General features: G+C 38.8%; 1 protein-coding gene across 3 annotated transcripts in view; it reads right to left on the minus strand.

Moving 5' to 3' along the window:
- Nucleotides 1–157: 157 nt before the first annotated feature.
- mbnl3 (muscleblind-like splicing regulator 3) overlaps nt 158–24,324 on the minus strand; it is a 28,855-nt gene continuing 4,688 nt past the window's right edge. The window contains exons 1-7 of one of the 3 annotated variants that reach the window (XM_079352379.1): nt 21,603–21,768; nt 20,493–21,513; nt 13,284–13,448; nt 12,815–13,018; nt 12,490–12,729; nt 10,540–10,690; nt 158–5,861 (exon numbers count right to left, since the gene is read on the minus strand). In XM_079352379.1, the coding sequence (XP_079208505.1) occupies nt 5,719–5,861; nt 10,540–10,690; nt 12,490–12,729; nt 12,815–13,018; nt 13,284–13,448; nt 20,493–20,666 (1,077 nt within the window). In that variant the 5' untranslated portion in view covers nt 20,667–21,513; nt 21,603–21,768 and the 3' untranslated portion in view covers nt 158–5,718. Of the gene's footprint in view, nt 5,862–6,697; nt 6,793–10,539; nt 10,691–12,489; nt 12,730–12,814; nt 13,019–13,283; nt 13,449–20,492; nt 21,514–21,602; nt 21,769–24,324 lie in introns of those variants that run through there. The other 2 variants (XM_079352380.1, XM_079352378.1) reach the window with 2 other exon arrangements.

The following is a 24,324-nucleotide window of genomic DNA, read 5'->3' on the forward strand; positions in this document are numbered from 1 at the left end:
TACTGTGTTTGTTTTCATGAATTAATCATTTATCACTTTAGATTAATATAAATTATAAGGAGTCACTTAACACATCCAGTTTTTAGAGATAAATACTCGATGTCTCTTAATAGGGAAGACAAAAAGTAAGCAACAACGACATCACATCACAGGAGGATCGCAATAATGTGTTTTATTAAAGATCAAACAGAAAGAGCAGAACTAATCATAGGCACAGTAACTTACTCGTAATAGCTATAAACTGCAACATAAATTGGCATGTAGCAAAGCAGCACACACAAGCACCACACACAGAAAACAACAAGTGTACTGTAAGGATCAATGACAGCAGTCACTTTGAATCTGTCCTAGAGCGTCAAAGACAGTTTTTCCATATGGCTTAGTCCTGAACAGTCTTTGGCCCTTATCCTCCTCCACAGGTTGCCATTCTGTCTGTATATTTACCCAGTTTAACAACAATTCACCAACAAAGTATTTTGAATAAAGGGATAAGTTTGACACACAATATATGTGCCCTTAAAGTCAATGTAAATGAAGAACATTAAAGTAAAACCACATTTTGCATGATAAAGGCACAATTACAAATCATTTAAAAACATGGAAAGAATGAACACATTTTAAAATAAAATTAGTCTTTATCACTTGTTTGTGAGTGGGAACCCACAGTTTAATAACTGCACTCTGACCACTTTCTGTTCCCCACATGTGGAGTCAGATGGCTGTGAACCCTTCACCAGCATGACTCAGTCCATCAGCCACAAGGACAAGTGCCATGGCAACAACATTGCTGGCTTAAATTGCAATTAAAAAGGTAATCAAATGTTTAAATGTACAGGGACAGAGCTTTGCACAGATGTTGCTGCTGCGGGAGTAACATTGGAAAACCAGGTTGATTGCAGTTTGGCTAAAGTCCTGAGGAGAATTCAGATTATTGTTGTTTTGTGAAAATTAAATAATAGGAACAAAGAATAGCCCACTTTCTAAAATGACCAAATTAAAGTTGCTCTTCTAGTCCCTCGTCTTCCTTTAGGTTGAGCTACTCTATGCTTTACTTTGGTACGTGACTGGAGATACTGCACCTGAATTAGTGTATTCATGATGCAGATATAAAGTCAAGGTTAGCACTGGTTAATAGCACATATTCTAAACTAAACTACCTCCTCAAATCCACTTCTCTTGTGAGGCGTATAATTCAAACAAAGTTTACTTTCTGCGTGAACATAAATCTTTTTTATCAAGCCGTTCATGTCTTCAAAAGTCAATGATATGCTTTGCAAACAACAGGGCTGATGGTAAAAAAAAAAGACAAAGCAAAAATTTCTGCTATAATTAAATGTCAGACATACTCATATCATAAACAATACATTGATGTGATTTTTAAATCATTTCTTTTATCTATATTTATTCAAAATAAATTTTGAGTATTTTCAACATAGTTATGTACATAAGTGCAAACAAGGTGAACGTTACACATTCATATACACCTCAGCAAGGATCGACATCACCCAGCACAGCTGGGCAGGAAGAGGCTTCTGGACCAACTTGACCTAAACTGAAACAGAACTTAGAAATTAAAAGTCACGCCTTGTCACACAGGAGACTGACCGAGGACCATTCAGGTAAGGGAAGATTTATAAGGAAGGTTAACTCTTGAGCTCTTTCAATAGTCCAAAAGCCTCTTTACCTCCCTTACACAAAGGCGTTGGCTTTAGAAGCCCAACTCCATTCTTAAATCTCAAAAACACCATGCACAAGAACAAAAAAAAATGAAGGTCAATTAACACAAAATTAACACCTGATCTCCCCTAAGGACCTTTGGATATATCAAGGACCGAAGTTTTCATACAAAATATTAATTGCCTCACATTTACAAGATAATTTTGACATTCCCTTTTTGAATAAGTTAGTGTTTATGTCACTTAAATGGATGTGAAAAAATTCACAAGTAGGATAATAGAAAGGTAGCCATGTTGTCATTTTGTTGCCATAGCAACATCAACTATTACCATTATCAATGACTCCATCATTGTAGACAAATTATTTTATTATACTTCTTGTTGGTCTACACAAACTATATCAATGATGTATAAAGGTTTTTTTAAATATATTTCCATGCTGGGTTTTTTTTATGTTAGAAAAAAAGCTTTAAATAACCGATTAATAAATGTCACTTTCATACACAGCAATCAAATCTTTAAACAATAAGCTAGACCAAGGCCCTTTTTTGTTCCCAGGCAACATAAGTATGCTCAGGATCTAATTCACCCTCTGCATGCTAAAGGCTCTGTTCATTGCACACAATGATCAGAGCTTTTTGCATATTTCAGACTAATGATTCATATCTGTGTGGTTAAAAAAAACGATTTTCTCAAGCCAAAACATAATTCCCCCTCACAGATAAGATCTTGTGCATCAATCCATAACCCTAAATGCAAAATTGAACGCCTACTGGAGGCACAGTCTATTAATCAAGTTTTTTTTTCCTAGCAGAAGGCAAAATGATGTCAAGGGGGAAAAGAGAGAAAGGCGAGATGATTACTTGGCTGGACAAAGCTAGTCTTTAAAAGCGATAAGATTCAGGCTGACTATTATGTCTGAACCTTCTTACAATCACTGTTTCTTAGATCGGGAGAAAATGTTAACCAAACTCTTCAAAGAATATAGAAATAAAACAACTAAACCTGAAAAAACAGACGTTAAGGAGAAATATATTTCTATACCAAAAAGTATGTTTCTTTAACGATGTACAATAACACAAATAAAGCAGGATACCTAATTTTTAATTGAACAATGATAAATTAAGGAAAAGTTGGATGGTATACATGTGTTCATTTTGTTTCAAGGGCTAGGTCAGAAAGTTGTTCCTCATGTCTACAGATGACCTTGAACCAGATCACAGCGAGCTTAAAGATTTAGCTCTAAAATTGAACATTTCACATATTATTTTGCATAATAAGTTCCATGGTAAGGAGACATGTCCTTTTAGCTTATTGTAGAGTAATCACATCATTCTATATGTTGGCAGATAAGCAGATAAACGTGAATAACGGAAGGACATAATCATGTTTGAGAAAGTAAATATGAATTATCTGCTTTTGGATTTAGGGCCAATCCGAGGAATCTGAGCTTCCTATTTGCCCATACTGTTACTTTAGCAGTGTTCTTCTAAAGAAGCCAATGAAGGATTGCACACGTGTTGGATTGTCTCCCTGAATTGTTACTTTTTTATATTTTATCATGAGGAAAACAAAAGAAATGCTCATAAGTATTTCACAATTGGGTCGGATGATTATTCTACTGTTCATAGGTGCACTTTGGGCTCTTTCCAAAATAGGGGTGCAAAAACTGATAACCAATACATGGTACCACAATGCACATGAGTGAGAGAGATATTTGCAAAGTATTCACAGCATCCATCAACATTAAATATAAATCTATACAACAATACACATACTTTAATAAGTCTTGACACAGTATCAGTATGGTACCATATGTGGCCTCAGAGATAGTCTTCATGTACGTAGTATGTCAATACATTTCAACATGCCAGTCTTTTAGAGGGGCATGTCCAGAGTTGTTGCATTAGATATATTCACAATACACCACATGTATAAAATTAACTATTCCCAGGGGGAGCTGGAACAATATCAGCAGCACTTCAAACTAAACAAAGATGTCATCCATTTTTCTTTTGACACACTTATTTATGCAAACAACTCAGTAATTTAATTCTGTACATAAACCACAAGACAGCACAGCTGTCTCAGAGAATAACATAGTACAGATGTGATATATCATTTTAATCATGTATTAAGTAACACATCTAGCTTTGAGCACTGGTCTGTTCTTACAGTGTATTGACAGCGTTGGAGGAGACTTGAAAGAGGCACATTTGAATTTAGATATTATTAATTTAAGTCAAGTTTCCAAAGACTTCTGTCAATATGTCCCACCTACACAGCATTCCTTACAGACATTTGTGAAACCAAAACAACAAATGGTCTGAAACTATTTTAACATTCAGTTATCCAATACATGATCATTCTTCCAGCTCAAGGCTTTACCAGGACTTGGTTGTTGTAGTAACATCATGGCTGCCATATTCTGTCTAACAAAGTTTGACAAAATGCACACATTGGTAGAAAAGTCAAAACATGGGAAAGCTTTACAGGATGTTTCCAAGTTCAAAGATTTCTTCCTAAAGAGCCATGAAACATAAACCTCCTGTGCCAAAAAAATACAATTACACAAACTGCATGTATATGTCTTTCATTTGGGATATATCGATTTGAATATTTTATTTAGGTATTGCATTAAACTTATAACTTAAGCTCTTTGCATTTACTACCACTTGGCACCCACTAACTTTAGGCACAACAAAAGTAAACCAATCCAGCTTCCACCTTGTACAAGAACTCCAACATCGGATATGAGCTTGACATTTTAAAAGGGAACTTTTTGATTTTACCTTTCATTTCATTTCAGTTGAATTTAACACTGAAAATGTGGGTTTGTGCCATGATTCATAGTTGTAATATGAAAAAAACATGACTGCTCCTGCAGATTATCATTATTTTACACCTTTAAAGGCCATAAATAAATCTTCCTTTATGTCATCACAATGGTTAACCAAACTCTGAAACAGTGCAATGATTTGAATTTTCTCATTCATTATAGGTTTTCAAAGAGAACAAGAGCTCACTTGTTTAATTAAGTCTTCTTTCTTAATAAAAGAAGTCATGAAATGTCTCCGTTTTCCACCTCTTAGGACAGAGAATGAATCCTAATTGTGTGATAATTTTGTTAAGTTTTGCATAAAATGGAGATAAATTCATTCTGCTGCTTAGATCCACTGTCACATACTGAATATTAAATCCAACAGACTATCCTCATCATACTTAACGTTTATGAAAAAAAAACAGACACCAGTAAAGCAGCAACAACAATGATGGCTGGATTTTCTTACATTAAGAGCTATAGGCCATGTACAGACATTTTGTATCATAGATATTGCCTTCAGGGAGTAAATAACTAACATTTTAATCAACGTTTCAATTGATTTTGGAAATTAAGTTTTCTCTGCAGCTAAGAACAAAAATTAAAAGGCACAAAGAAATTAATGATGACTCATTGACGACTCATCAGGCAATAAGAGACCATGAGAACAGGCTGAATGACGAACATGATACGACGCAAATGTTACATTTGTAGCCAAACTTGAAACGTAAACATGACATTATATGAAACACTCTTTCATTTTGACAACATGTGATGTTTGTAGACCAGCGACAGGTCCAATCAAACAGTCTGATTTTCCAGAATTAACTATCAGAGTTTCTAACTTGGGCCTGACGATGGCCTCATCCCGTAAAGGGCCTGTAGTCTTAAAGTGTGTGTGTGTGTGTGTGTGTGTGTGTGTCTGTGTGTTTGTGTGTGTCTGTGTGCACGTCTGCTGCACTTTAAGGTAAGGGGATGTATGGCTGTAAGAAGAAGGGAGCTCTATTGCTCAGCCTGATCACGTCACTCTACATCAAGATGGTTGTTTGTCAGCAACAGTAACAGGTCCAGGTTTGTATTGCGTGAAACATTGCAGCTTTCTGTTTTTAATACAATCTTAAAAGAAGTTTCACTTTGTCACTCACTTTGTCAGTGTGTGCTGTAGGTGAGGCACATATTCGCTGCATTCAGAAAGATGACTGCCCCCGGGAGTAAGGGGCTTTAACTGGGGTTTCGGGAAAGGCCGACTGAGTTTAGTGCCACCGGAGCCGCCACCAGCAGTTTGGAGACGGGACAGAAATGTGTTTCCATGGGGACGCACTGGAGCTCCACTGGATCAGGTGTCATAAGCTCTGATGGGTCTACTAGAGGAATGAGAGGGAGAGAGAAGTAAGAGGAAAAGCAGAGAGGCCCCACTGGACAAAGCTCAAAACAGTAAGCTGCAGTGGAAAAGCACGTTTAGGTAAGTTATTACAACAATATTTTAAATGTAAAGCCAGTGTTTGAGTGTTTCACAATGAGCCAATATCATGTTTTATATATATGACCAATAACTATAGCAGAAGGTGTCAATGAGAACATGTATTGTGATCACGAGATTGATCACTTTGGTTGTTGCTGTTGTATTCCCACAGTTGTAGCAGTGAATAAGATTTTTCAGAATGATGTTGAATCAATATTTGTACTTTTATTCTCTTAGTTTCAAGTTACAGTCTTTATTATGATTACCAAAATGACTAATGCGACCTCAAATGGACAATAAAACCCTTCATATGAACCAAAATGCAATACAATTAGATCATTTCTAAATGTGTTGCGATCAAATACAGTCTTAAACACATCACTGTTAAACCTCCATGATAGCTGCAGAATTTAGCCGGGAGCTCAGTATAAAGAAGCAGATTCGTTACTGATGCCAGACCTCATTCTGTGTTTCAAATGATCACAGAAAAGACAACAAACAAATTGTGGTTTTCACACAAAAACTTAAACATGTAAGATGAAAACAGCAACCTATTCGGAGATCACTCTCTGAATAAATCCTGTTTTCATTTGCTCACATCACAACACGCTGAATAGAGAGGACAGATGAAAAGAAAACGTAATACTGATGACTCTGCAGGCAGGTGAACCTTTAACCTGATGAGAAAAGATTGTGAACAGGACTCAGAGCTAAAATAAACAAAATGAAAGAGCAAACCTGATTGGAGGCGGCAGATTCAGCGAAAGAAACATTGGTGACTGGGGTCGAAGCCGACGAAACAGTGGAGGTGGTGGCACCGTGCATCATGGGAACTTTTATTCAGGCGAATCAGACGAAGGACAGAGGACAAGGATGTGGGCGGGGAGAGGTGGGGTGGGGAAGGGGGGACAGGAATGATATGGTTACCATGGCAAAATGTGTAGGATCAAAAGTCATGGCACAAGTCAAGTGATATTGCCGGGATGAATTAAACAAGTATCAAGACACATGCAAAATAAATAAGAGAAAACATAATTAGCCAACCAATTATAAAATAAAAGAAAATGCATAATCTCACGAGCAAATTATCCTAAAAACAAAAAAGGCAATACACAGTCATACAATCTAATCAGACAGGAGTATCTGATATATTGTATTCACATGGACAGGGTGAGTGTATGGAGGAAGAATATGATATTTACAGGAGAAAACCAAGAATGTCACAGTTGCATCTGCATTTTTAATAAGCAGTTTATACTTATTTAAGAAAATAGTAATGTATTTGCATATCCATAATCAGCTCAATAATATCAGTTTAAATCTGCACTCCAACTAATTTCACTAATGATTTTGTGATTAGATCGGTTTAAATGACTGGCCAGCATTGCAAAGAATTGTACTCACAAATGTCCTGTGATGAAGAGTCTTGTGCGATATTTTTCTACCACAGAAATGTCTTGTGTAATTTATGGACGGATTCAATGAAACATCATTGGCAATACTAGTGAGCCTGAGAAAAAGGTTGTATATGTAACCTGTGTCTGGAGAGGTTTTGTCATTTCAGATAATGGGAGTCATTTCCCTGCCATGATGAAGAGACGGTCTGGTGAAATTATGCATTTTGTTGCATCATGAAAAATGTAGTCTCCAGAGCTTTTAGGTCGAAGAACTAAGAATTAGTATAATGTTGCATCTGAGGCTTTGATTTTGACACATTTAATCTGATTTTATCTGAATCTAAAAAAAATCATCCAGGAGCAATGCTTTATAGGAATCTGGACCATGATCTCACCAGGTGAGTTGAATTATTTGTACGACTGTTTGTATTTCCCCCCCCCATAGTTTCTCTCCTGCTCTACAACAATGATATTATTTCTGAAAGTGGTATACCACTGGAATAATATTAGTATATATGCACTGGGGTAACAAAGGTATTGATTGAGAACACAAAGACAAATCAGGAAAGGCATACTCTGGGGTCACACCCACAATGGACCCACAAACATGCACCACACATGCTAGCATGAGTCCATAAACAAACAGGACATTTTTATGATTGCAGACAGGTAAACATGAGGACACAGAAGGTATGGTCTCTAGCAGCTGCCAAAAAAGTAATTTTACCAGACGGTTTGAACAACAGAATCACAACACTTTTAACTCAATATCTGTACATTTAAATGGACAGTTATCGCACCACTGTTCTGTTTTTTACTCGCATTTAAAGTGTCTTTTTGTAACAACATGCCATCCGACATGCCATCAAATTTGGTCTTGGCCGACATGCCATCAAATTTTTAATAGGCCCAGATATTTTTTGCGAGCAACGACCCAACAATATCCATCCAACATCTGATAAACAGTTTAAAACTATTAACCTGTCCGCTAAGGGCAACTTTAGGCAAGCAAAACCTTCACAGTCTCTAACCCAGTAAAATGCTGGAGCTACGTGAGCAACCGAAACTTAGGGAGAAAGTATTCATCAATTCCAAGAGAATCTCTAATAACAGGTTTAGTTCTGATAAAGTTCTGACCTCTGAGCTGATTTCAAACATTTTGTTACTCAATGAGTTGTAATATTCATAGTTTCATAATCTCTCAATATCATTCTTTCACCAAGGTTATAGTTCTTATTGGTCATGGTTTTATCCACTTATATTGATATTAATAAAACCATTTATTTCATTCATATATTCACATTTCAGTCCATCATTGAACTGTTTTCAAAATTCCATCAAAGCCCAACTCTGCAAATACATCCCTGATAGAGAGCTGGTAGCTTCATTTGATGAGAATGTAGGATAGGTGTTTATATCTTATTCTGCCGATACGGTTTCAGTCACTACATTATACATGATTGATTTAGTTTGAACTGCCTGTATTGTTTAAAATGATTGTATATGTAATGGCTGAATAAAATACTCATACTCAATTAAATGACGTTTGTTATGGGATTGGTAAAGAAATCTATCACTTTACAAAACTAATACTATGTAATTAAATCGTGTTCTATTCGAACTAGTCTCAGGAGGTGCCCCAAAGTGTTAATGAGAGCAAAGTTATGAAATACTGACTTCATAAACAACTAATTTATGCTGTATCACTTATGTGATTAAATCACATTTTCCCATCACTCTCCTCAAATAATGAAGAGAAACTTGATGTTTCTACTTTCACAAGAAAGACATTTTCAAATGATAGTGCGAATTTAACAAAGGCTGCCTTGAAGGCAGGAAATAAAAAAATGTAGTCCTATCAGACTTCAGAAGAACAGTGTAAAACATAAATGCTATTAAGCACAAACATGCTACCCAGTACAGTCATAGAAAAAAATCATCCTATCCCTCAACAAACGTTCCCTTCCACTATCACATAGATAGAACACAAATCTGACCTATCAATAGATCCTGGGGGACACAATGTGCTGAACAGGCCAAATTATTTAATGAAACGTGTGAAAAACAAATAAAAAAATTGGAAGCATGAGAGCAAAAGAAAGGACAACAGGAGAACGATAAAATGAAAACAAAGACAAAATGAGGAGGTAAAGAAATGAGGACAGCAGCAGGTAAAAGCAGATGAGCAGGTTCAGGGTTAGTGGAGGGATCACAGGCGACATCGACAGTGTCAGAAATACTACACACCAGTGTGTACAAAGACACACGCAAAAACAAGGAGTGGATCTGAGAAGGATAATTTAATAAGGCCAAGTAGATAGAACCAGCTAGAGTACAATAACATGTGCATCAGTATACTGCCTCCATCATAGAGCAGGTACAGTGTGTGGGTGTTTTGGCCTTAATGCAGCTAATCAATCATTCATGTTGGACAGACTTCAAACAATTCACTGACCACTGTTTGTTTTTATTTTTTACTGGAACAGTGGAACAAAACAGTCGTCTCATTTATTTTTTTGACATTGATATTTGTGTATATCCACAAAAAGTATCATATATGATCCTCCGAGCTTTCTTTTTTCTTCAGTTTTCTCTCGTCTGGAACTGATCATTATTTTAAATGTTTGCTGAACTGATTCATCTATAAAAGGTTGGATTTTATTGTTTTGCTTATTGGCCTATAAGAAAGTGTAAAAAAAATGCATCCACCAGTTCTATAGGATAGTGTTAAAAAGGCTTCCATGTTTGTTCTTTTCTGAACAAACATGCTACGTGCATGCAACAAAACCAGTGCTATCAAGGTCATCAAAAATGATTGATGTCTTGTCCATATATCCCACATTACGTGGACAGGCCTGCCACCAACACTCCCCTCACAGTATTTTTCTCATGCGCTGTTTGTCTTTACTTAACTGCTAAACTTAATGTGCTTTATGACTCTCATGCATAAAGTAAGACTGAAAGAGATACAAGCAACAGAAGAAAGACATTCAAGTAAAGCCCTGCACTGTCACCAAATACACCTGTGCACACTATGCTTCAGTCATCCATAACAAACAAAAACCTTGAACAACCCTATAAACAAATCAGTTATTCATGGCTCCAGTTTTACTCCTTCATGTGTGGTACAGCAGGTTTAAGGCTTCTTAGACTGTGCTTACGGTACTTATGTCGAGGACTCACCAGTGGGGACAAAAGCTGGTTGCTGAAGCTGCATGTTAGCAAGGGCCTGCTGGTAATGGAACATGCTTGGGTTAAAGAAAGTAGCAGCAGCGCCGTTGCTCTTCTCTAAAATCTGCCTCTTTTGAAGCTGCATGACGCTTGGAGGCAGACCCTGTCCAGGAAGAAACAGGTTAAAGTTAAAGAGTAGAAACGTTATCCTTCATCACAGGAGTATATCAACATTTTCCCTGTTACAAAAAAAGTTGCACTATCCTATGTTATCTAAGGCATGGTAAATGTATTTATATAGCACATTCAACTACAAGGCAATTCAAAGTGCTTCACACAAGACATCAAAAGCATCATGACAGAGGAAATAAAGGATACATTCAAAGAGAAAATGTAAAAATCACTGAAACTATTAAAACTTAAAATATGTTCAAGTAAAAATAATTTGAATTAAATTGAGTTGAAGTAAAAAATATAAAACGAATAACAAGTTACAGTGCAGAGTGAAAGGTTAAATGCTTATTAAAATTGTTTAGTTAAAGGCAGCTGATTTGAAATTACCTATAGACACTAAGAAGGGTGGTTCAAACCAGTTTAGTGCTGTGCCAGAAACTCCAACCAAGTTTTCCAGTCGGTTGAGTTATATTGTGGTCAAACGCAGCACTGAGATCAAGTAAAAGTAAGACTGAGGTTCTGCCACTGTCTGTGTTTAAACAGATGTCATTAAACACCTTGACCAGGGCTGTCTCGTGCTGTGATTTTGTCAAAACCTGAATGGAAGACATCAAAACAGTCGCTCCATATCAAGAAGTTATTCAACTGTTGAAAAACGGCTTTTTAAAATTATTTTACTTAAAAAAGGAAGATTTGAAGGGCCACATATTCAAAAGAAGCAAAATCTCCAAAAAGGTAACATTCATTGGAAGGAGTCATGAAACAAAACTGTAACTCCTTCTCCTCTCTTATGCACTCGCCTATGAAACTAAAGTTAGAAGGAGCTGACTCGATACGAACTGCTGCATTGTTATTTTGGTATAACCAATTTTCAGTTAAAAACATAAAATGAAGCTTGTGCTCAATAATAAAAAAAAAGATTTCCCTGCCAGATTAAATGTGTACGGTAGTTATCTCTGGATGTTATCCTGCACATAAACATCCACTGTAAACATCCAGTTGATGTAGCTGTTTCCTACCACAAGAGGGCGCTGTAGTTTATCAGATTAACTGACATGCGGAAGTACTTTTTAAATTTTCAAGATAACATTTTTAAAAAAAAGGGATTCTTTGTTTGATTAGCTTGCCTTATTGTGTTGACTACTTGAACGTTAAATCAGTGAAAATGTGTAAAGGATAGTAATAGGAGCAGTGATAAATCCATTTAGTTGCATGAAGCATCACCAGCCACAGATGCAAAACCTACATAAAAACTGGAGTATCCTTGCATGCATTATATTTCTTTCTTTTTTACTATATTTTTGTAAATCTTTTCAGAGGCTAAGATGTTAGGGTTAGGGTTTTTTTGGGGGGTTTTATCATTAATGATTATACTGACAATATTTTCAGGTGCTCTATGAATGCTATTTTAGCTCTTGCAGCTAGCTTCACAGAGAGCACAGTCTCAGACAAATGAACAGAGCTGACCTTCTAAAAATAAAAAAATAAACCATAATCCCCAGACTACAAGATCAAATTTCATGCTGCCCGAGTGACATTGTGATACCCTGATTCTTCATTGCATCAGTAAACAATCTCCCAATAGAGAACAAGAACATCTTCTTTTGTTTCAATGCTGTGTGAAGCAGATGCTGTGAATTTTAATCCGCTCCAGATTAGGTGAGTTATGGTTTACCCATGTGTTTTCTAACCTTGGGTTCACTACATGTGGAGTTCGAAATCTGATGTCAATTTTCATTTTAAAAGAATAAAGACATCCCAGAGTTTGTGTAAAAAAAAAAGACTCACTAAGGCTGTGGAGGATGGGTTCTGACTGGCTTGGTGCTGTGTAGCCTTGATCCTGGCCTGCAGGTGAGCTGGGGGATGGAAGTACTTGCACTTGTCTCTGCTGCAGCGGCCTTTAATGTAGTCCATGCAGACAATGACCGAGTTCTCACTGCAGTCAACCATTCCAGCTTCAAGGGGGTGAGCATAGCGGCAGTCGCTCTCACCTCGCGTACAATTACCACGCTGGAACTCTCGACAAACCTGGTGGGGTTAGGTAAGAGCGCTAATTAACATTTAGCTTTCATCATTCAATGGTCAAACATAGACGCACAACAAGGATGCATACCTCCAGCTTGTCTGTGCGCACATGTTTTTGTGCTGAGTTGTCGTTGCCCATGGCTGCCAGGCCGGTGGGACTCCCAGGGACCAGCAGGGGAGTACTGGGCAGCAGCTCAGGCATGAAGCCCATGCCTGGGCCCATGTGGCTCAGATAAGGACTGAACGCCATGCTGGGACTGGTTGCCAGGGAAGGCGTCATTGGGAATGCTGTCTGAGGGAAGGAGAGAAGGGCAGAGTCTTAAGAAACAAAACAAGTTAAGGGAGAGCTTTCTTTAGGAGAGGATTTAAAGGGAACCTAATCATTACTGTGAGTTACTTATTTTATAAAGAATAGATATATGGTCATATTTTCTGGCTCACTCAGCATATCACATAACAGCTGTCAGAAGACAGTGTTAGTATTTTGTTGAATCAGAGATGTTCTTTAAATACATTGCATTAATTGTGAAGTTATAGTTATAGATTGGACCGCTCACTATGGGCTGTAACTGCGCTCCAGGCAGCATGAACTGCATCTGTTGAGCGAACATGGCTGCTGTGGCCTTCTGCTGGATCAAGTTGTTTCTTCCATTAATCTCCAGCTGAGTTTTCAGGTGTGGAGGTGGATGCAGGTATTTACAGTTCTCACGTGTGCAGCGCCCCTGAAGAGGAGAGAGGAGCGAGTGAAGTTAAGAGAGCACAGACAGGGTGAAAGTAGTGACTTCATGTTATCATAACAATAACTGGATGAGGAGGCTTTAGGTTATTCCTTTTGTCAAGTTTACATCATCGATGGATTAAGTTTAATTTGTTAAACTAAATATAAGAAATCTAGCTATTTAGAAAGAAAAACTATGTAAGGGAAATCCTAACGCTAAGGAATCATGATCCTGGTGTGAGAGCTCAGGGCTTGTGCACTTTTCTATCCATTGGTTCAGTGGTGGCAGACTCAAAGGTTACAGGAAAATCTGGGGGCAAATCACCAAGCTCAGGCTGGGGGAGTGTTCTTCCCATTTCAGGTCTGTCAGTCAATAGGTACATTGCTCTCACCTGCAGCTCATCAGAGCTTACTTAACCCGCTTACAAGAAGCATGGGGCGCGTAACAGAGGCTCATGCTGCAGGATCAACCAGTGTCACCCTGTTAACCACCAAGCAGCTGATAAGAAGACCTTCAGCGACAGCATGTTCACACGGATGCAATGTTGGATTCGGAAACTGTGAAAGCTCATTCTTTCTCTCTCTCAACTAGGAAAGTTGACCTGCTGACTTAACACAAAACAATCATCACTGTCTCTCTACTGTGTCCACAGGACAGTGGCAAAGCACTTTACTGATAGTACCACAGCTGAAAATCATGTACAGGAAGAAACCTTAAATCCATTTTCAATCCCTTTAACCTCAAAGTTAAATTAAAGACACTTTATGTCATGGTCATCCATCTCGTGTCTCCTATTTTATTGTAATATTTTCTACCATTCCCCCTGGGTTGAAACAAGACAATGTAGAATTTAAACTGCCAGTAAAACTAAGATGCTCATATGTCTAAAAGCAAAAAAACCTGTTAATGGAGCTACGATGGCTGCTACATGTACAGTTAAATTGGCCAGAGGAGTATTTGCACCAGCTTTGGATTTTTCCACAGAGGGTCAGCAGAAGTCAAATCAGCACTGCTGACAAGAGATGAAGCTGGAAAGTGAAAACAGATGCTTGCCTCTCAGAGCCTGTATGACAGATTCTGTATCTCTACCTGATGGCCATCAGCAAAAACAAATGAGCCAAGCTTCTACAAACATTTTAATTGGTTAAAAAAAATTAGTAATGCCTTTCAGTGCAGGATGAATCATCAGACATTTGAAACATTATACAGAAAGATAAGAAATATAGTTATTTTTTAATGTGAAATTCTCAGATAATGCTTGATTAAAATTAAACATTAAATGAACATTTAACACAGGAACGCTAAATAAAAAACTACCTAATTAAAATGTTTGGGTTTTTTCATTTCATGTGGACAAATGCTGCATGTGACAAGAAGCTGGAGCAGCCGTTATTTAAATGTTGGCCTGATGTGCACATGAAGCTTTTTTATTTGTCCTGTATGCAAAGCTTCACTCAGTGCATGAAAGCTTTAACAATGACTGCAGTTTGTAAGCAAGCAAAGCCTAACACTTATTAAGACAAGTAGATTCACTTTATAATTAATTTGAATGAAACTGCAAGAAATTATTTAGGAAAAACAATTCCAAAGGTCACATAGGTCACCAACATGTTTGGTTAAAAATGTAACTAATTAGTGCATGGCATTTTTAAAGTTGGAGTTGCTCTGATGGGTCGAGAATGTTTGAATCATTTATTAGTTTTGTGACGAATGCAATATGTTTCAATTGAATGAAACTCAATCATCACTTTTAATGATGTACTGCAGTACTAACATAGGTATCTTTAATTATGTATTTTAGTCAGCTGAAGATTATCATGAATCAGCAGCTTCTGCCAGAAACCCCAGAACTAATTCTGTATGTTCATTTTTTTCTTGTCATCTTTGGCTTTTTGAAAACTCTCAATCAGATTGTGAGCCATTTATCTAAAAGAAATTCATTTTTCCACAGAATGTCATTACAGCAGTGTCCTTCCCCTCTGCCAGATAGTGTGGGGAAGGTGAAGATGGTGCTGCAGGAGCACAGCTGCAGGAACACTGCAGGTCAACGTGCACTCACAGGAGAAGCTGCAGTCTCCATTAAACCCCTGGGCCGTTAGCAGCTGTCTCCTCTTGCAGAGGAGCTGTTTACCTGCAAAGCTGTCTCCACATGCTCTGTCATCAGACCACACCCTCACAAGCTACCTCATTTTGTCATCACAAGCTGAATGAAAAGCAAGAAAAAAAGACAAACTGACGTCATAGTGCAGAGACTCTGAAGGTGATGGATGATGTCACACTGAGAGGACACTCAAAAAAAAGGGTTTAATCGCAGCCGGAGAAGTGTTATGGGACAGAAAGAAACTGCAATGTCTCCTAAGCTATTAACCATGAGGGATTGAGACAACCTCACACACTAGACAAGGTGTACACTAGCAAACATGCAGCAGCCTGAAAATTGGTCAGGATGGTACACAGGCTCACACTAACACCCTCGCCCACATTGGAGATGCAAGCGAGCTTTGCGTCAGCGAGCTGTGTGTTTAGGGATGAGTCTGTAATGAGGAGTGTGTCCCATGAGTCCAGCTTGCTCAAACTCAGAAAGAAGCGCTCCTATTAATGAGCCTAATGATACACTTTCTATGCTGAGTTTAACACCCCCTATATAAAATCAATTTCAAATGGACTTGTTTTCTTTTAGAACTAGCAATGATACAGACACGAAACAAGCTGGTAAAATGGTGTGGACGGCGGTGTTGGGGCAGGAATCTCCTTTTGGTAGCCATAGCAACACACTACGCAACACAGAAAGAGTCCCTGTTAGTAAAGAGGTGAGCAGCTGATCATCCAGAGAGAGGGGAGAGATGGGATAACAATAAACAGAATCCCTGTTCAGAACTGTAACACAAAGAGCTTTATCACATAGTTTAATATGAGACACACAGAAAGTTTACGTAGCAATTTTATCAACTGAACGGTTATGAGGTCCACATTTTTGCGGATTAATATAAAGGCTGAGGTTGGATTCAAACCCTTGGTCGCTGCAATGAGGACTATAGCATCCACATATAGGGCCCACGGCATAGACACTAGGCCATTCAGGTCCCCAGAAAATGCCTTTTTTGAAAACCTTTTCCACAGGCAGGAGTCTCAACAAGTGACAGAATTGATTGTTAAAGCAGGCAGGATGAGAGCAGTGAAACGGACACAAAATTGGAAGTTCTAACTTCCAAATATCTGCAAAGCTAATGACACTCATCAAACTCAGCTGTGATTTGATTTTTGTTAATTGTGTTGTTTGTCTACTTGCTCTTGCAGCTCTGAGGTATGTCCTTAAAGTACGTCTAGCATAGCTGTATAGTCTTGATAATGGGAAAATACTTAAACTGTGCCTGTCCAAGCTTCTTTAAGGTAAAATTATCTACAGTTTTTTTTGTCTTACTAAATTGAGATATTTTTGGTTTTAAGATTGATGTTTCAAATTGAAATGTAGGATTCTTTTAATCAATGAAATGTTGTTGGCTATTTCTATTTCTATCTAAAGAAATTGATTAATCAACTAATTATTCAGCAGAATGATCAATTATAGCATCAGGTGGTAGCTGCATCATGATGATGTCATCTAGACGTGACACTGCGGTTGAATCGACTGTCCGGTGGGCAGATGTGACGTCCAAACTAATCATCTGAGATGACTGCAGCGCGCCAGTTAATAGGTAAAGAGAACTAGGCGGCGGTCTGAACCCTCCTTCCCCCACAGGAAGTTCCGACTGACCAGACAGAGCTAATGGAGCAACAGGGAATGACAGTGATCACCTCAGAGCCGGCTTAAAGATGCTAGATATGGGAGTGACAGTGAGGAGAGAGGCCATTAGCAGACAAATCCATAAAATTAACAAAAGTGCGCAGGGCTCTTAGGGGGAGAACAGTTGGAAGGGATGATGCTGTAGAGAAGCTCTGCTGGGGACAAAGCAAGGTGCTTCTTTTTTTATTTTTAAAGTCAGTCGACCAAAAACAATGACTGTCAGCTGAGTATAACCCTGCAAAACAATGACAGCAGACACTATAAAGAGGTGGTTGTTAACATACTTCGCTGGTACTGAAACCCTGCTGCAATCCAAGATCAAAACAGCTGCTTTGACTTTCAACTGTCACCGACTTTAGTACCTTCTCAAACCAATGACATGCACCCAGGGCCTTCAAACAGCCAAACATGCCCTTTAATCCTGGTTTACTGCTTTAAGTACAAAGAAACTTGCCTTTTCCCCCATGAATGAAACCAGTACAGAGCCAGGCTGTTGCTCTGTGCTAAAAACAGCCGTGCCACTCAGTAAGATCAAACTATCCAATGGGTACACACTCCTGTGCTGTTGCTAGGCCCCCCTCTCTGTTCCTCTCCCTCTCACTGCCTCTCAGTCTCCCTCCTGCTTTGGAGGACATAACACAGAAAAATGGCTGAATAATAAATTCTAACTCGATAAACGAGGAGACAGCAGCTGCACTCAGACAGAAAGCCCCTTGTCTGGGTCTCACTTTTTGCCTGCATGAATGCTTGTCAGAGAAAACCCTCTCACATGTATCCACGTGCGTGCACACCGAGGAAAGAGAAACAGTCACCTCCAGATTTTGGTGCAACTGGCCATTGATATTTAGTACACTGATAAACTACAGTGAAGCATTGTCGCGTTTCTGCTGAGTGTCAGTAGATGTAGTGTTTTAGTTCTGTGGTAGTGGAGAGAGAAACCAGCAGAGCAGCTGCAGTGATGGTGAAGAGACACAACCAGCAAGCCCACATCACATACAGAATAGACAGACAGTCAGGAGAGAGGCTTTATGAGAAATGATGTCTACATGTAAAATGCACACAAGTACACAATAAATATCTTGATAATAAGACCTGCTATTGGCAATGCATCCACATGTCTTTCAATAAGTCTTCTACCTGGTTTAACTGAGGGTTAGGTATTATGACAATTTATACCGTAGACCCTTGATCCTGATTTGCATGAAACTGTATATTAACTGAAAGTGTGCAGACAGTTGTTAATTTGCTTCATCCACCAAGTTTTTTTATTTACTTCCTGCACACTAAAGACGCTTTAACAAAACAACAAATTGTGTTATTTCAGAATATTTTGCATCTTAACACATTTATATCTGTATGCTTGTGAATAGTAGTCCAATGATCAATGTTTTTGTTCCCTTGATAAGCTTGCTGTCTTGGTCTATTCTTGAGTCTGTACATGGAGATGTCAATATACATTGGCTTATTCTACTCTGAAGTATGTTTGGTTTAATCTCTTACACACACTATTATCAAATGGATTTGTTCGCTTGTGTTAAGGACTTGGAAAGACATGTAAACAGTATGTTTTGTAACCATAGAAACCACTGCAAGGTCACTGATGACTTGCCAACAAGAATTGCTAAACATTTTCGTCGGGCATTTAAGTTAAGAAGAAACTATATAAATACATTTCTTTTTTATGAACTCACTTCATGACACAATATTTGCTCACTTTGAGGTCATCGTTGTATGATCTAGACTGTTTTTGTCAGTATATAACCTTTGTGAGTCAGTGTGGTAACAGAGTGGAACATAGGACTGGGCGATATGACCTCGAATCAATATCACAATACATTTTTTCTTGTTTATGATTTATGATTCTTTCGTTTTTTGCTCTTATAGTTCACTATGATGGTCTCTACTGTAAACTATTACAGCTGGGATATGTTTGCAAATGAAAGAGTGCATATCTGACGATGCATTTTGTGGATTTTTTAACTTAAATAAAAGCCTCACTTGAGATGAATGATTACGTTTGACTTATTTTTGTTCAGTGTCGTCTTCCCTAAAGACAAAATGTGTCCAAACGATGGACATTGCTTCCATTGCATGTCGTGGATTGGACATGTTGTCAGGTGACTCTGCCCTGAGAATAATTGAAATACTCGGAACACAAAGAGTTGCCTAGCCATAGTGGAACATAACCAAGCCTAAACTCCACATTTATCTCATCTGGTTCAGGTATTTTCTGGATCAATCACATCGACAAATGCTCTCTATCCAGACATGAAACTACAAAATGAACTCCTCTTTGATAAAAGCTTCATACCAGATCACATAGTTTATAAACACACTTTTAGACTAATTGATGATGAGTAGTGGATAACTGACTGCTTTCTATTGAAGATAAATCTACGATAACAATTAAGTCAGTGATGATCAACTTCCCTGTCCCTGGTTATTACAACTAGACATATAAATTCAAAAATATTTAAAAAAAAATACATTTGGATAGTTTGTAAGATTCAATTGGTCAAATTCTTGAACTGTATTGAAATACCTGGTTCTGACTAATCTCAGACAAAACACGAAACCATCATTTAAGCTAAAAAGGAAAAAGTGGTTGAGATTTGATGTGTGACATAGCCCTTAAATTGGTGTTATTCTTTGTTGTAGTATATGAAAATATCATTATATGTCATCATTTAATTATATTTTATACATTTTTCACTTGAAGTGTAGGACATTACTCAATAATCCAAAATGTACATACAATAAGGCAAGGCAAATTTATTTATATAGCACATAATAACAAGACAATTCAAAGAGTTTAAGGCGAGGCATTGGACCGCATAAATATAAAATAATTTAAAATAAAAAATAGTTTTAAAAACACTAAAAATTTCAATTAAATTAATCAATATTAGATGAGAAGGAGCAATATCCAACCAACATCTGCTCTACTCCAAATTGGTTGTAGGCACAAGGCAGTAGGCAGAGTGCCGGAGATAATACAGCCATGTCGACATTCAGCACATCACAACATCAAGTGTGATTCTGCCCCCATATAACAGCTATACAAGTGGCAAACAGTTGTAAAAGGTAAAACGTTTTTGCTTTTACTTTATTCTTGTGTTTTGTTGTTTGTCTGTAATATGTGTTTTATACGATGAGGAGCCAATGACATCAGCTGACTTGACACAGCTAACATTGCATGTGTCTAAATTAACGTGATATAATATGGCAGTGACTGCTAAGTGCAATGACTGTGGCATTGTTACCTTGAGTGAGTCAAAGCAGGCGATGACTCGGCCGTTCTCCACATGGCAGCTCCGGGCAGGGTGAGCAAACTTGCACTCTACATCAGACCTGGAGCAGGTGCCTCTCTGAAACTCACGACACACTTCCAGGGTCAGCCATTTAGTGTCCCGTCCCATGGTCATGCTTATAGCCATCAGAATCTCTCAACAATACTGAGCAACGGTGAAGACCGATGGATGGAAAACTGTCTGAGAGCAAAACTGACTAATCGTAGTGCAAGAAAAAAAAATCCCCAGAAAAACAGAGAGGAAACAGAAGCAAAAATATTTTTCCTCTGTGCAAAAAGGTAGCAAGTCCTTTTGGGTAGTTTATTTTAGGGGATGTTTATTAGTTCTTCCTGGGAAAAGTAGCAGCTGAAGTTTCAGGGCGGTGAGATAGAGGGGGCTGACTGTGAGCAGAGGCCAGCTCTGTCCCCAAAAAAAAAAAAGAAAAAAAAAAAAACTAAAACTGAACTAGTTTGAGGACATCACTCCAGCATACTTGGATGTGTCACAAAATGTCTGTGCCTTTTCCTAAATCAACCGACAGCTTTGGTAAGTTACTGTTATCTTTACGTCAACATCGCCCCGGTTGAGACAGTCACTTTGGGCCTTTTTTGTTTAAAAGTAGATTTCTATAGAACAACAAAAAGCAGAACCTTATAGGGAAGGTGTCCTCGCAGTAATGAGACAAGGTGGCGGCTTGGCTCAGCGTTTGTGGGGGCTGCAGCTCAGCAACGTGGGATGGATGACTCTGTGGCTGTCAGGATAAAATACAGCCTCCACTCAAGGCCAAACACACACTGAGCCAGTCCTGATCTCATCCAGCAGTCAGACAACAGCTAACCAGCAGCAGTGGACAACCGACACAGCAGGCACTTTGGAGTTCCACTTCCTCCTCTTATATCAGTCTCTTTCTAGCCCCCACTTCGCCGTTCTGTCTTCTGTTGTCATCATCCTCAATGACCTCTCTCCTGCATGTCCTTGCTTGTTTTGCTGCAGACTGTAAAAAAACAAACAAAAGGCAAACATTAGTCCAAAGCATTAACAAAACACCAGCCTGTTGAGGAGAAAAAAATGGCAAGCTACAACCTCAGAGCTTGTTTAAATGAAGGGTGACGAGGACCAAGAGGCACGAGATTGGGAGGGGGACAGCCAAAGAGAATAAAGCGAAGACAAGCAAATAAGAGAACAGAGCATACGGGAGGAAGGGAGGCAGCAATGAACAGGAAAGGGCAAGCTATGTCTTGATTAAGAGAGAGAGAGAGAGAGAGAGAGAGAGAGAGAGAGAGCGAGTGAGAGAGGGATGGAGGGCAACTGCAGGCAGGACAGAGACGTCAATTAAACTACCCTGAGATGGAGCAGAAAGTAATTGACTAACTTAACATCAAGCTAAAATATAGAGGGAAAAGCAGCGTCCTTGAAATCGTACGACTGTCACATGTGGGCGACACCAATGATTCCCAGACAGTTATTAATGAAGAAGTAGGAAAAGGAAAGAGAGGAAAGAGAGAGAGGGGCAGTTCCTCACAACTGCAGCTGCTGTGTTCAATGCAATGTTCCAGCCAATCTGACAGACTCTTGCAGGCATGCAGAGCACTTCATCGCCCAATGACAGGGCAGTTTCCACAGCAGCTCCTCCTACCATAGAGCCGATCCTTGTTCCTCCCAGGCTTATTTCACTGGTACAGCACAGTCATGGCTGAGCCACATGCTAGTATTATACTATACAACTTTTGATCCAGTTTGCCCTCACACAGACTTGGAGGACTACGTTTGATTCTGCTGCAGTATAATGTAGGGTGGATGTATGCTGTGTCTGCTGTGCGGTTCTCTATTAGCAGAGAGAGGTGTCTGCACACTTATTAAATAAAGATAACAATCAATGACGAGGCTCAATAAAGAGAGGAAAACTACAGGTCAGTTTCCCAGGACAAAGTCCAGATGGTGCTGGAGAATTATGTAAAAACTGATATGAAAGAAGGCTGTCCTGTATGCATCAACAAGACATATATGGGAATTAATGCACAGGGCTAATAAACAATAGGCAAGATGAAGGAGAGGAGGGGTACAAAGAATAGGAGGAGCAGGGGGTTGGAGAAGATATTATCTGTCCTTGCGTCTGATGGCAGCAGACACAGACGGAGGAACTGACGGGGGGGGGAGAGTATGAGGGAACGGGAGTGTGAGCATGCAGACAGACAGCCCAGAAGGAGGAAACTGCAGTGGATAGGGAGACAGAGGGAGAGGTGGGGTGGGGTTTGGGGGGGGACTGAATTGGTACACCAACCTTCAAACAACGAGAACAAAGACACATCCCAGCCCCAAAAGAGGAAGAATGAGAGATAAGCAGGTACAGCAATTGCTTTGCTTGCTAATCATTCTGCTTGTCTGTGCCGCCTCCTCCTCCCTGCCCACCTACAGATCGATGGAAACTTTCTCAGGGGGACGAGACAAGCACTCCTCCTGCAGCCTTCCCTGTCCTGCATTCAGTTCCACATCAAGGGCCCATTGCTTACGCACAGCTTTACAATGCAGCTCAGCAATATGCACCTAGCTAGCATCATCAAAATGCTCCTCAGCAACACTCCTTGCTCCCACCATACCAGACACCAAATGGTGCACAGTTGCCATTACAGCCATTCTTGGAAAGCTACGCAGCAATACTGGCTCTGATCCAAAGCCATTCTAGTTCACACTGCACTTTGTATGTACCTTTGAATATACACAGTAATGACCTTTCACTAGCTATTATGTACTGCTGTGTCTCTGCTCTCAATCAGTTAAACCCTCCCCAATGTTTGTTTAGACAAGACTTTTCTTGATAGTGTTCCCTTTGGCCTCTATCAGGTAATGCACAGATATTGACGGACAACGGATGAGTTACAAATAGAGGAATCATGCCTTATTGTAAAGCATATGCTTAAATTCGTCAAATGTGACGTGTTTGTAACAGTATGTTCCTGAAAAGACAGAACAACAAGAGCAAGCCATGATCAAGGAGTCTCTGACACTCAGACAAAATAGGATAATTTGAGTATCTAGAATAATTACACTGATTAGTTATACAAGTGTGTAAACACTTCAACTGAGAGTAAAAATCTTGACTCCATGATTGTCTACCACATAAAACAAAGTATCAGAATTCAGTCGTTCCAGCAGCTCAGTGAAGAAGTACCTGTGCAGCTTTAACATTTTGGCAAAATATTAACAAAATGTTATCATTCTAAATATTAGCAGCTATAATATTCATCCTTTAACAGAAAACATCTTTGAGAGAAACATAGGAGGGATCCCTCTACCAGGACAGTGAGGCCAGACACAGAATCAACACAAAGTATAGCTGAACCAATGGGAATTTCTTTCGTTTTGCAATGTTTGGTCACAGCCTATTTGAAAATGTTGACCTGATGAGGACTCAGGAAATAACAGAACAAGGATCATTTTTAGGGTTAAATGACATAAACGTGTCATTGTGAAGGTGTGCCAATCTACCCAACAGTTATTTGACTGAAATGGACTGACATACATTGCTCTTCATAATGCACCACGGCTTGCATGGTATTCAATTTTAAAAAACTTTATTCGTCCCTGGGAGCCAATTCAAAGGCACACAGAGAAGCAAATGAACGACAGTGCAGGTATACAAAAAATACACAAAGACAATAAAGTGTTAATGAAAAGTAAAGTGTCAAAATTTAAATACAAAATGCAAATTACAAAATTACAAAGTTAAATATATCAAAGAGTGGAAGTATAAGTGGACCGTGATCGGACCAAAGATGTAAAGAGAAATATATACAGTAATGAACAA

This window comes from Symphodus melops, assembly GCF_947650265.1.
Source record: "Symphodus melops genome assembly, chromosome: 9".
Taxonomy (NCBI): Eukaryota; Metazoa; Chordata; class Actinopteri; order Labriformes; family Labridae; genus Symphodus; species Symphodus melops.